Source organism: Agelaius phoeniceus, chromosome Z (assembly GCF_051311805.1).
Source record: "Agelaius phoeniceus isolate bAgePho1 chromosome Z, bAgePho1.hap1, whole genome shotgun sequence".
Taxonomy (NCBI): domain Eukaryota; kingdom Metazoa; phylum Chordata; class Aves; order Passeriformes; family Icteridae; genus Agelaius; species Agelaius phoeniceus.
Window position 1 is genome coordinate 79,712,559 of NC_135303.1, and position 13,354 is coordinate 79,725,912.

Sequence of the window (13,354 nt, forward strand, 5' to 3'; positions counted from 1 at the left end):
ATAATATCACTACCTTGTCTTCTTGCTTTAAAACAAAAATGATATTTTATCTTCTTTTATCTTTCCTTCACTGAGCACTCCTTTCTCTTGAAAGTACACAATTGCAGAGTCGATAATCTTTTGATTCTTGCTGAAAAAATAAAATGTATCAAAATGCAGTATGCTCATAAAGACTGTATTAGCATTCCAAAGTCTTTAAACTAAAATTCAGAAACTAGAAATGTGAAAATTAGATGACTTTCAAATACATATTCTCTAAGTTGAGCACAATTTTTATACAAAACTTTTAATCTAAATACAGATCAGACTTTCTGCTGGCTTTACAAGCAGATGTCTTGTGGAAATTGGTTTTATTCAGAACTTAGAATCCCAAGGAACAAGCATTCATATATGCTTTACAGTAAGGTAACAGTGACTCAAAGGGACATGCATTTTACATGTTTTAGTTTTGCATGCTTTGTGGTGAGTGGTCTTTTTCTGTCAGGTAGCTGTCAGCTCCAGATGTACTGTCAGCTTGTGGAAACAGTAATTTTATAAGTAGATAAGAAGCATGCCAAATCATTGGGTAAAAAAATCAGGAGCAGCTCAAGTCAAGTTTGCAATACAAGGTTTTTCCTCCACTGAAAATATTAAAAATCATAAAGTGAGACTTTCATTCAAACTAGTGTAGAAGTTTATAGTCTGTACATATGAACTTTGTAAGTGCTTTCAGTCTTTACTGCAGCAGGGAAAAATTGGTTTTAAGTCTGTCCTGCTGCATTAAAAAAACAGGATAATATTTTTATTAAACACTCAAGTATTTCCCACTTATCTTAAATCTCAAAGAACTTCACTACAAGCTAGTGAATGTGAGCAAAAGAAAGCAGTAGGTTTCTCACTGTCAGGATCCCCTTTGCTGCTTGTCTGCCCACTCTTAATCACCCATTGTTCCGTGTACAATAGAGATGAGTCACGAGAGGTTTAAAGGTTATTTCACCTGAATTTTAGCATTTACAAATTTCACATGCACTGTGTAAAAGTGTTTCTCATCTCCAGGTTTCTGAACAATGCCTTGCAAATGTACAGCTTTTTAAAATATGTATTTTCTTAATGGCATAATGGTAAATCAGTGAAGGCACAGAAGTATGGAAAGCAAAATTTGTGCGAGATGTGAAGCAAGGTTCTTTAGCACTGGTTCTGAAAAGAAACAGGCTTCACATTCAAATTTGAGCATGAGACCCAGACTTTGCAGATCAGTAAAGTATGCACACTATTTCCCACTCTTGGCAAATTATTATGATTTAGCAAAAATGTTTAGTATTTGAAAATCACACTTTTGTTTAAAGGAATTTCAAAATCGGCTGCAAGAATTGCTGCTTTGCATGTGCTTTGCTGTTCTGTGATTTTCATATCCAGAAATGCAGCTTGTTCTCAGTATTTCCCTTTAAAATCTGCAAAGAAGTTCTTGCTACTGGCCTTTGGCTTTTTTTTTTTTTTTAACAGATGAGGTCACTGGGTTTTAACTGTTGGGTTTGAGAATAATTGTACCACCAGAGAGAAGCAAGACTGGCCCAGCCACATGTGGTATCACAAACTGCACATAGCTAGGTTGTTTTCTTTTTTCAATAGAATAATCTGTTATGACACTGAATGTTAGTGACACTCAGTCTGGTTTGTACTAGTAATCTTTATTTTCCCCTGGGACATTATTTCCTTATCACATTCTGCCTTTCCTTCCTACTACACACAACTCACTGACAGCTGAAATTTGCAACTTCTCTCTGAGTGAATTATAGTTCTAATCATCCAATTATCCAAATCATCTAGTTGATACCAGAACAGAAAATGGCTTTCCAGCCAAAACTCAGGGAAGATACCACACTGTACCCTGAACTGCTAATTTGCCACCTCTACTTCAGCCTGTGTCACCTACTTCCACACTTCCTATGCTGAGGGTTCTAACCAAAGCAGCGAAATTGTGAGCAAAATGCAAGGCATCATCCATAAATAATAATATTCATACTCATTCATAATCCCAATATATACTTTGAAACTTGCTTCAGACAACTACTGAACAGAAAAATACTCATTAAAAAGGGGTATTCTGAATAGAATCAGGGTAATATGATGCATGGCTATGTCAGCAGCCACTTGACTGGGTGTGGATCTACTCTCTGCTGAGACAACAGCTGTCAAGAACAGAAAGTTGTACTGAATGCAGTCAGTCGATCTGAGGTACTTCCCTAAGCAGGTCAGGGAGCTAAGAAAGACCATATGGACTAGTGGGGATAGTCAACTCCATTTGCTAAGGGCTGGGAGTAGGGGTTGATAATAATTGTCACTCAGCTGTGAACTGTCAAACCACTTAAAACAGCTTTGATTAAACTCTAAGTATTGGTGGAGGGTGTATTTAATAGTCAAAAAAGGCAACTAGTCATCATGTTAAAATAGTCCTTTGGCGTCTTGGCCTTTCTGTTCAGATAAAGCTACCGCCCAGTTCTAGGTACAGAGCTGTGTGTTGGCTCACCCTGCCATTTTCAGCAAATAAAAAATTTTTTTAAAATTTATTAAGAAGAAAAAAAAAAGTACAAGGACACTGTCAGCAGTTCCCTCAAGCTTATTTTACAGATGTGCGTACGGAATGCGCTCATCTTGCCTGAGGGATCAGGAAGGCGCGGTTACCTCACCGGCGGAGGGAGCTGGGGAGAAGCTCGGCAGGAGATCAGGTCGGCAGCACATCAGGAGAAGCTCGGCGGGAGCTCGGGGGCGGAGCTCCGGTGGAAGTTCAAGCGGAGCTCGTGGGGGAGTTCGAGCGGCGCTCGGTCAGAGTTGGGGCGGAGCTCAGGAGGAGTTCGGGCGGAGCTCGGTCAGAGTTCAAGCGGAGCTCGGTCAGAGTTCAAGCGGAGCTCGGTCGGAGTTCGGGCGGTCGCCCCGCCCCGCTGTTCCCGCCGTGCGGCGGCGCGGCCGCTTCAACCGCCTGGATCCGGGCGCCGCCCGCGGTTCTTGCTCGGCCTCCGAGCGATGGAGGCGGAAAGGCTGATAGTGCTGTTCGGGGACGACTCGGTGGAGGTGCACTACGCGGGGGGGTCCCGCTTGCTGCTGTCTCCTTGCGGCTCTGAGTATCTGTACGAAGCGGCGCTGCCCGCGGCCGCCCACCCGCTCCAGCCGGCGGAGACCACCCGCCAGCGGGTCGCTTTTGTCGTCAGTGCCTACCGGGTATGCGGTGGGCAGTGCCTCTGGGGACGGGAGCGCTATCCCTCGTCCCTGCGCCGTCCCGGGGAGCATCCCTTGGGCAGTGCCGCAGTTGCCTTCCTGCTCGGGAACGGGCCGGCCCGGGGATCACGGCCCCAACAGGAGTTCTTGCTTGTCTCTGTAAAAAACGGAGCGGATTTCATAGCCTCACCTCCACAAAAAGTATAAAATCAGCATAAAATGTTATCACTGCATGTAAAAAATCGTAATAGGGTTTGTTTTTCTCTGCACTTAAACAGGAACAACTTCTACGAGCGCTAGATTTCCGGAACGCGTTTTCTTCTCGCCCGTACTTGCCTTCACGTCTTATACCTCCAGAAAGAAAAAAGGTGGGATTGCACATTAGGCGAGTAATGCTTTCATAAAAAAAACTTATCCAGCGGATTTAATTTAATTTCACATGCCTGTGTGTGAGTACACGCCGTGAAGATCTATCGAATACAGTTTGGCTAATGGAGTTGTCATCTTTCTTAAATTACTGCCGTTTTAATTTACAGTTTTAACTGTTACTTAGACCTCTGTTAATGCATTTCCTTTGTAGAAAGAAATACTAAAACTTAGTTTATACTTAGCAAGTGTAAAACCTAGGATTTTTTTGTGTTGGTTTATTTTGGCAGTAGAAACTTCTCAGGGAGGTCACACTGCAACAGGATGGTATTTTCCAAGGCTATCAGATCTCCCCATTGGAAAACCCCTGTGAAAATGGTGCTGGGGTCTGTGGGAGGAATGGAACAATGTCCAGGTCAGACTGAACATCCATGTAGAGACCAATTTGGTATTTCTGGAAGCTTTGCTCCACATCAGCATCTCTCTGGGTTCCCACTGAATATGAGTGTCTGCACAGCGTGGTGGGAATCTTAAGACAACTGATTAATCAGGCGAGTTTTAAAGCTTTTAGACTGACCCTTCAGAAGTAACACCCTTCATGCTAATGTTTAGCTGCCTAAAGCACTGTCACTCAGTGTCACTATATACTTAATTAAAAGACAGCAGTCCTTACCAGTCATGCAGCCAGTGCAAAGAGCTGATGCTCTGCTCATAGCACTGAGGAGTAAGTTCCACCTTCTCTCAGGCCTTGAACAATCTAGCTCCTTTGGAGATTGGCTGGGTTTCTAGACTGTTTTTAACTTGCAGCATCCATTTTGTCAACTTGCTTCAGAATGCTGAAGGATAGCTTTCCTAGGCCACAGCAAGCACTTGACCATATTTGTTGGCTTCTCCCCCACACCCGTTTTCTGTTGCTTTGGTTTCTTCCCCCTCACTTTGAGAAAAACTGCTTTTCATAAAGCCAAAATACTCTTTTTAGAACTCCTGACATTGTCCTTGTCCGGCAATTTACTGTCACTTTATTGTTGTGTGGCCTGTTATCAAACAGTGCCCGTGTTTTCAAGGCCCTTGCTGTTTCCCACACTCCAGTGGTCCACCATAATAAAGTAAGAGTTACTAAGCTTCAGCTGCCATAACAAATTGTTAACAAGCCTGACAGGGCAGCCCAGGGCCTAGCAGAGGTAACCTAAGCCCTGAGGCCTGTTACTACCATGACAATACCTTCATGGGCACAAAAACACTTAGACTGTGTTACTAGCCTTATGCTTGAGTTCAAAACAGCCCATTCCTGCGGTGTGCTTAGGCTCTCATTTGGCCACTGCAGCTAGTATTCAAAATGCAGGTTAGCCGTGAATACGTATTCAGTGGTAGGTTTAGTTTGCTCTTGTTCCATTCCGAGAACTTTCAAACATTTCATACTGATTAAATCGCAGGTGAGCATTGAGTGTGTTTTCATGGGACTGAGAATTACAACACCAGGATTCTGGTTGGTGGCAGTCAGCTCAGAGCCCATCCTCCTATATAGAACTATAAATAGTTAGGATTGCCTTTCCTCATTGAGATAACATTACGTTTATCTCAACTGAAGTTTTACCTGCAGCCTTGTTGTCTGGCATTGGTTATTTTTTAGTGTCCTTTTGCAATTCTTTATCAGATAATTGCTCTGAACAAGATAATTTCACCATTATCTCTCTTGTTTCTGAAGAGGCCGATGGAAACACAAACATGTACAATTGTGCCTGATCAGTTGCCCATGTACCTTACGTAATTTATGGCTGGATTAAATTAAAACATTATTGCTAGATAGAGCTCTGTTAATACAGGAGGAAGCAGATATGAAGATTAGATGTTTTGCTTCCTCTGAGCTCATACACGCAGGTAAATACAGAACAACATTTCTTGCCATTCATCACCTTGCAGAAGGACTGAATTAATTTAAATGTAAATGCTTCATTGAATTTCTGGGAGGCAGGTAATTTTTATCTTGCTGCATATTTCAATCCTTTTTCTTGTATTAGATTCTTCTCAGTGATATCTCAGAAATTAAATGGCCTGACCCTGTGACAGCTGATCTGACAAGATGTTTAGACAATGGCAGTGTGAAGATCTCATCTGTAGATGGCTATGCTCACCTTTACTTGTCAGAATTGCAGCAAGAATTTACAGTGGAGTTCTTATGCAAAGTCAGCCAGTCATCTGCGGCATCCTCATGCTCCTCTGAAAAGAACAGCAACTATCAAAGCGGAGATCAGTGTGGAAAACCAAGTAAAAATTCTGCTGCAGAAGTCTCATCAAAACAAAGAAGAATAGAGAATAGGAATAATTGTGGTTGTGCTGAAGGTAGGTATAGGGAACCAGCCAAACCAAAGGACCAAAAAGATGGAGATGGAGTGCCTTTGTTCCACACAAGTTGTTCTTCTGAATACACATGGGTTACACAGCGTTGGTCTGTTTCCTTGTGCCCAGAAGAATGGAAATACCCTTTGTCCTTGGCACTAAAATGCTGTAACTTACATACTGTGGAAAATGTAATAAAGACATATGAGACAAACAGCTGTACAGCTGTTGAAGGTGATGTTTTAGCAGACCCTGAAACACATGAGACAGTGTCTTGTTTACCCACAGCTTTGCCACTCAGCTGCAGAGCCCCACATCTACACAGGTAATTTAAACTCTTTACTTTGTAGTTGTTATCATATGCTTTACAATTCTGCATTTTGGATCCCCAACTTCTAGCAAAATAATTGAATCCTAACTATAAAAAAAAGTTTAAAATTGTTTTCAGTTTTGGGTCTTTTAGAAATTTCTTGAAACTTGACCTTGTAAAACCATTCTGTAACCTACTCTAATGAAGCTATAGTAATTAGTTCAGATTAAAAAATATATTTTCTGACATGCTTTATGAATATGTAAATGAAAAAGAGACTATTGAAAAAAGAACACAGGTTTTGTATTGGGGTGGGTTGGTTTTTCCTCTTGTTATGAAAAGAGTATCTCTGAGGTGGGCCAGTGGCATATGTTGTCTCTCACCATCACTAAAGAAAAAAAATCATTTGCATGATTGAGAAGTTTAATTTGGTAACTGAAGTGGATCACTAAGGAATTGGAGGACTCTGAAAATATGTGTCAATTTGTCATTTGAATAAGTGTGCACACTTCAGTTCTAGTTACAGAAGTGATTACCAGCAAACACAACACAAACAAAAGAACAACCAATATATGGACTTAGTGAGGCTGTCATTGTATTTTACACACACAGGTGGGCATTCTGTGACTTCTTTCAGAATGAAGATACAGAGGAGTATTCATTCCATCAGCTAATTCAAGTTGTGTGGTGCCAGGGTGTTTTCTACAGGTATGTAACAGAGGTCATCTGTTATCTGGAAGACTTTATTTGTATGGGAATTAAACTCTAAGATGAAATGTGTTACTTTGTCCCTTTCTCGCTCTTTAAGAAATGGAGCACAGTCTTCATGTCAAAGTCTGTTTCTGCTTTTTTTCACTGGACTTAAAGCACAGTATATTATCAGGCCTGAATCTGAAGTCATGTTTAAGTGATCTGATAATCTGATTTCTTAAATGTTTACTGGACAGCTGGAGTTACCACAGATTTCACTTAAAATAATGGTACTTGGTTTCTTTGCAAATTAGTTCTCTCCTCTTGCTGCTGAAGACTTCATAGCTTAGAAGTGTTTATCTTGGTGACCTACATAATTCACATGTTCAGCTGTGGATTTTCCTGGCAAGTCACCTTGTCCATATGGTTAAGGAAAAAAAAAAACCCAAACAAAAAAAACCCAACAACAGGACTTTCAAATTGAAATTGCTATAACTGCTATTAGCGCTTAAAAGTCTTTGATAAAAGCATCAAAAGCATCACTGGTGTTTAGCCCTTTAATCTTTCTGCAGAGTATTCTTAATTTTTCCTCAGTGTAATTCCAAAATTTTTATCTCATCTAAACAAAATGTTTAGCCGCACTTCAGAGTTTTTTCAGAAGTTTTTTTCTCAATTAAGACTTTTAGATTGTTCAGGAATTGTTCAGTCTGGCATTTTCCTGTGTACACTAGATGTGGCTGGTCTTCTAAGAAGGTTGGATTTTTCTTTACAGGATCACAGTGTTTTGTGGAATGAGCAGCTCTTGAATATGTTTACCTTGACACAAAAAAGCTTTCTTTAGCTTAGTAGAATTCCACCCCCATGCACATGTCAAAGAGCCTAGTAATATTAATATTCTGTGTTAAAAGACATTATCGGTACATTCTACTGTTTGTGAAACAGTAGAAATTTTTAACATCTGAGTTGCTGAAAATATGTCTCTGCTTATTGTTTTCTTCAGGTTTAATAACCTGTTTTGCTTGTCTAGTGACACAGCATTTCAAATACTTGCTAAAAATCTTATTATTTTTCTTAGATTTATCCATGGTAGGACAAACATCATAGAAATTTATCCTGGTGATGACTCATTTTTCAAGTCAGAGGGAGAATTTTTGGGAAAATATTTTGTACGTTATGCAATCCAAAAAGGAACAAAAAAGGTATGAAACTATTTAAAAACTAGAACTACTTAAAAGGATGTTTCAAATTCCTTCAAATTAGCAGCTGCCTTAAGACATTTGTCTATGCAGTGTGTAGTGAAGTCCCTACACTGGTAATTACTATAATGCATTAATCACGCCATTAGTTATGCAAAAAGATGAGATTATTCCTTCTGTTTCAGAAGGTATTGTAAATTTTATGCAATAAGAAAATTCTTCTTCATTGTAACATTTATTTTATCAAACTCAAGAGTAAGATTCTACAACAACCATTTCTCATGAATTTTGAAGTTTAGTCTTGAAGCTAATGTTATTGATTAGAGTTTAATCTCTTTGTACTTGGAAGTGTTTACTACTGTATGAAGACAGAATCTAGAAGATGCAGGTTTTGTTCTGGCTTTGCTGCAGACCATTTGTTCAGTGGAAAAGGATTTTGCCTTTGTGCCTGTCTGTAAAGTTACCCCAGAGGCGAGGTCCTCTCAAGTGCTAATGCAACACCTTGTATTTTTAAAGCAGAATTAAGGATCAAATTTGTACTCTTGGAACCCAGCCTTTAACTTGTAGTCAAACATTGCTGCTCAGTAATGACCTGTAGGCTACTCTCTGACAAGAAAAGTTTCTGGTTCTTACTGACTGTAAAGAAACTGAATATTTGAATATTTCTTCATGCAGGCATAGGCTTAAGGATTTTCAATTTTCAATCAGATATTTGTCTGTGTTCTGTGGCAGATTTAAATGTGATTATAGTTGGCTTCTGGGAGGTCAGAAATTTCATAACTTGCTTTTAATTCTGTTTTTATGCTACCTGTAACTAACTAATCTTCTTTCTGCTCTTTACTCAGATGGAAGAAAAGATGTATTCAGTGAGCAGCCTACCTCCAGATGTGCCCGGACATCCATACTCAATATCCTCCATTATTACTCAGGCAACCAAGTAACTTTTGTTACATTAATTCTGCTGACTTAGAAAGGACAGGAGTTAAAATTACACAAAACGCTTATTACTTTAAGTAAAAAATTAAAGGAAGTTATCTTAGCACTGAGGGCATATTGAAACTTACAGAACAAAGTTTGCAAGTGCTTAGAAGACACAATAAGAATTAAATGTTTGATACTTTTTTGGGGTTTTTTTTTGTCTCCTCAGAATTCTTCAGTATTGCTGCAAAACAAAACTGTCCTTAAGTCATAATTATTATCTCTGCTGCTGGAAAATGGTATGTAGCTGAAAATTTATAAATCTTGCAGTGTTATAAGGATGATTATACAGACTGTAGGGAATAGGACTTAATCTAGAGGGAAGAATGGTGAGTGTATCCTCACAGACAGGAAGGCAGATATTTGGGAACCAAAAGCATGCATTTAGAAGTTATATTTAAGAAGCAATTGCATGAGGAAGAGAGCTGGTTGTGATCTGGAAAAACAAGTGAAAAAAATATCTGGAACAGATACAGACAGTTGTAATGATGTAAATAGCCTTTTTTCAAGTTTTTAATGTATTTGTTTGGTTCTAGGTATCTGAGACTGATGGACGAGAAATGTTGCCGGTTTTGCTGCATGAAAAGGTTATTCCCAGCACAGGAAGACTGGTTGTGTACTCAGATCATAAAGTCCATGCTGTTTTTTGGGATAGGATGATCCTGACTATGGTTTGGGATTTCAGCTCTTCCGGTAGTGAGATGCAGGTAACATGTGACTTAGAGAAAGGACTATCCATGAAAAAGTGTTTCTAGGAAATTAATGAGAATACCAAACAAAAGTTCTGATGCCAATAAAATTCAAAAACACAAAAGACTTGAGAATTCTACAGGTTTGGAGACATTTTTACACACTTCTAGAAATAATTTATTCTTGAATAGCACAAAGGAAGAGTTGGGGCTGTGCCAGGTGTTTTTCCCCTGCAATTGTCATAGCAGGCTTCAGCAGATTCTATCCCTAGCAAATCACAGACTTGCAAGTTTTTAAAGTGGATTGTTCATAGATATTTCATTCTTAAATTGGCATATTATACTTGATTTTTTTTTCCTTTGGACTGCAGCAGAAAATTAATATTTGAGTTTGTTTTTTTTTCTTCTAAGATAAATGAAGATGTAGGCTGGTGTAAATTAACTACTCCTGATGGGCTACAGCAGCTAATACAAATAAGTCATCCTGGAGTTTATGAAAGGTAATTTAATTTAGTTGTTCAATTAAAAAAAATTAAATATAAAAATTTCTCTTTATAGATCCTCTTAGATGAAGAAACACTATTTTCTGATGATAAACTGGTAGGGGTGGACCAAACATGTAATGATAAAAGCTCCATCTTATTTCTGGCGGAGATTCAAGACCTCTGTGACTCAGGGCCACTGCATGCTGTGATTCCATTATAACTGTTATGGCAATGTCTTTTTAGAAAAAGAACTAGAGATACAACTTGGCATTTACTGCAGTGGATTAAAAAAAAAAAATGATTTGTCCTATATAGAGCTGATATACAGAACTGAACTGAACAGTAGTTTATCTTATTTTTGCTTTATTACAGATATTGACCTCTGTCTACAGATTGTTTTCTAATCTGCTTGCTGTAATACAGCCTCATTATTGGAATCATCAGAAGTTTTCTGTGCTGCATTTTAGCAAGCGGATATTCACAAACAAAAATTGACACTTGTACACTGTTCATTGCAAAACATACAGCTTTGTTCTAGTTTACTATAACTGTATAGATCTAAATATGAAGAAGATTCTAGACAAAAAATGGCAAGGCAAGCTAGGAGAAAAATATACATTTTGAATCGTAGCTTTTTCTTTCAGATCCAGGTGTGTTCCTTAGTGCCTTCAGTTTTTCTCTCAAAAATGGAGTTTATTTCTTAAATAAATAACTACTTTTTTGAATTTTCATATTAACACAGGTACATCAGAACAGCAATAGAATGGTGCAGAAGTTTGAATGAAAGGAAGGAGACTGCTGAATATCCTGTACACTCCATAACTGAAGAAAATTGGTATTCATCTTTATCCCAAATAATTGACTTAAATAACATTGAAAACAAAACTCAAAAATATTATAATCTGAATTTTATATCTTGCATTTCCTAATGGACAAAAATGAACATTTATTTTTAAAGTCCATTTATTTTGTATATGGTTTCATATTTTTCATTCAGTGTTTAAAATGTTAAGTGAGTTTCAGGTGAAGGTTGTTTCGTTGTGCTTTGCCTGTCTTAAAAATCAGAATTATGTTAACTTTGTCAAAGCACAGTTAATGTTACAAAGATGGTGTCTTGCAGTGGAAAGATATCAGACCAAGAAAGATGTCTTTTAACAGAACATCAAGCATCTGAAACAGTACTTTGAACTGCCTAATGACAGTTGTTTCTCTTGCTGATGTATTTGTCCTTTCTAATAGATGCTACAGACCAAAAATCTATTGACATCATCTCTAAACATATTGGAATATTAAAAATGTGCTAATTGAAATCAATTGCAGTTGCACTTGCTACTTACTGACCAAAAATCTACTGACATCATCTGCAAACATTAGAATATTAAAAATGTGCTAACTGAAATCAATTACAATTGCACTTGTTACTTAAATTATAGCAGATTCAGCTGATGTATTTTATAGCATCAGCTATGTTATATTTATAGCATTTTATAGCTGCTGAAATGAAAATTCTATCTCTATTTATACATGCTTACAGCAAAGAGACTATTCTTAGAGCAGAGACCAAATTTTTGGAAACAAAAATGATTTACAAATGTCAGCCATTGAACAGTGGTATCAAAGACAGAGATTTTGCTAATCTAATTCTCAGTATTGCTGGAAACTGTCAAAAAATAAAATCTGAAGTAGAAAATGTCCTTGAGAAGTAACCTTTCTTTTTTTGGACAGGTCTGCTGATGCTGAGCTTGAAAAAATACAGAGATTTAATTGTATCCTTTTAAAAGCTGTAAAGATTTTTTTCACTTTTATATTCTGCTGTTTATCTGCATGTTCAACTCTGCACTTTAGATCATCAAAGGCTCTCTATCCTGGTCTTACCTTCTTCTACTGTCTTACTTAAAAACCCTCATTTTCTTACTTATCTTTTTTGTTTTATCACTGATTTTGTGGAAAAGATTAAAAAAAACTTAAAAACAGTGTTGAAGTACAAAACAAAAATGAAAAGTTGCCAGAAAACAAAGCCCTTTAATGTGTATTGCATCAGTTTTGCTAAGAGTCATCTGCTGATCTGTTCTTGAAAGAGGAACAACACAGTTGCCTTTGGGCTTGTTGTTGCAGTACAGTATATTTCTGTTTATCAGCTACCTTAGTATTGTTCTATTGTGTTCAGCCAGCTGGATATGTGCACTGTGCTGAATCTGCTTAAAGCCACTCTAAAACTGTCTTTAAGCCAGTGTTCAATTCCATTAGTATGAAAAGTGCATGCTGTTAAACTGAAGTGTAACACCCTTTTTCTTTTCAAAGTAACTTTTGGATAAATTGAAGTCTAAAAGACATTTTTCTATTGATGTTGTAGACGTTTTAAGTAATACAATCTTTTTCTTTTTTTACTTGTATGTAATTACCATGCTACAAAATGTGAGACTTTGCAAGGCAGAATGATGAATACAAATACCGAGACTAATTTTTCTCTTTAGGAGGAAGAGTCTGAATTTTTTTTTCTTAACAAAGTAACACTAGTTTTATTAGACAGTAGCAACATTCTGAAAAGATCATCTGCCACAAAATCCAATCCATCTGGTGTCACTGTCAGACAAAAAGAAAACGGGTGTGAGACAGAAGAACTCAATGAGGATTGTGTCTCGGAGGCTTTGGAAAAAACTTCTAAAGTCATTCAGGATATTGAATCTCTGCTTGCCGCTTCTGGGAGGTGAGGCCCTGTGTTCCCTGTGCTCACAGGAGCTGTCCCAGCTGTGTCTGAGGAGGCTCTGCAGGGAGACAGGAATGAAGGCTGAGGCCAGAGGGACAGGCTGCCGGTGTATTCCTGGTGAAGTCTGTCAGGTGCCAGTGTAATATCAATAATAACGCCAGTGCTGTATTTAGTATAGGCAAAGAAAACAGTTGCGATAATGGAGCACTGCTGTATAAATAGATCAGCCCTGACCTGACAGTGCTGCTTTTAATGTTTGAATATATATTCGAATCAACTTGATTGATGGATTGCTGCTGAAATGGACATGGGAAGGTTCCACTGTAAAAACGTGCTTTTGTTCAGATGCTCACACCAAGAAGTCTTAATACTGAATAAAATGTTTCCCAAATGCTTTCTATAGT

At 38.1% G+C, this 13,354-nt stretch overlaps 1 protein-coding gene across 2 annotated transcripts; it reads left to right on the forward strand.

The window, feature by feature from the left end:
- The first annotated feature begins 124 nt into the window (after positions 1-124).
- CZH5orf34 (chromosome Z C5orf34 homolog) lies at positions 125-13,338 on the forward strand. 2 transcript variants are annotated; one of them, XM_054652748.2, is made up of 12 exons: positions 125-3,195; positions 3,471-3,560; positions 5,577-6,220; positions 6,818-6,913; positions 7,971-8,094; positions 8,937-9,028; positions 9,239-9,308; positions 9,606-9,776; positions 10,170-10,258; positions 10,986-11,078; positions 11,969-12,009; positions 12,761-13,338. In XM_054652748.2, the coding sequence occupies exons 1-12, from the start codon at positions 2,608-2,610 to the stop codon at positions 12,952-12,954; spliced, it is 2,292 nt and encodes a 763-aa protein (XP_054508723.2). In that variant the 5' UTR covers positions 125-2,607; the 3' UTR covers positions 12,955-13,338. The 2 variants fall into 2 exon arrangements, with proteins under 2 accessions (XP_054508723.2, XP_077027743.1); XM_077171628.1 differs by having other exon boundaries at positions 125-3,048.
- The last annotated feature ends 16 nt before the right edge of the window (positions 13,339-13,354 follow it).

Bases quoted from the DNA above. Each gene is read 5' to 3' on its own strand.
- CZH5orf34 (XM_054652748.2), top strand. From the start codon at position 2,608: ATGTGCGTACGGAATGCGCTCATCTTGCCTGAGGGATCAGGAAGGCGC. The intron at 6,221-6,817 runs GTAATTTAAACT...TTACACACACAG, and splicing joins AGAGCCCCACATCTACACAG to GTGGGCATTCTGTGACTTCT. The intron at 9,309-9,605 runs GTATGTAGCTGA...GTTTGGTTCTAG, and splicing joins ATCTCTGCTGCTGGAAAATG to GTATCTGAGACTGATGGACG.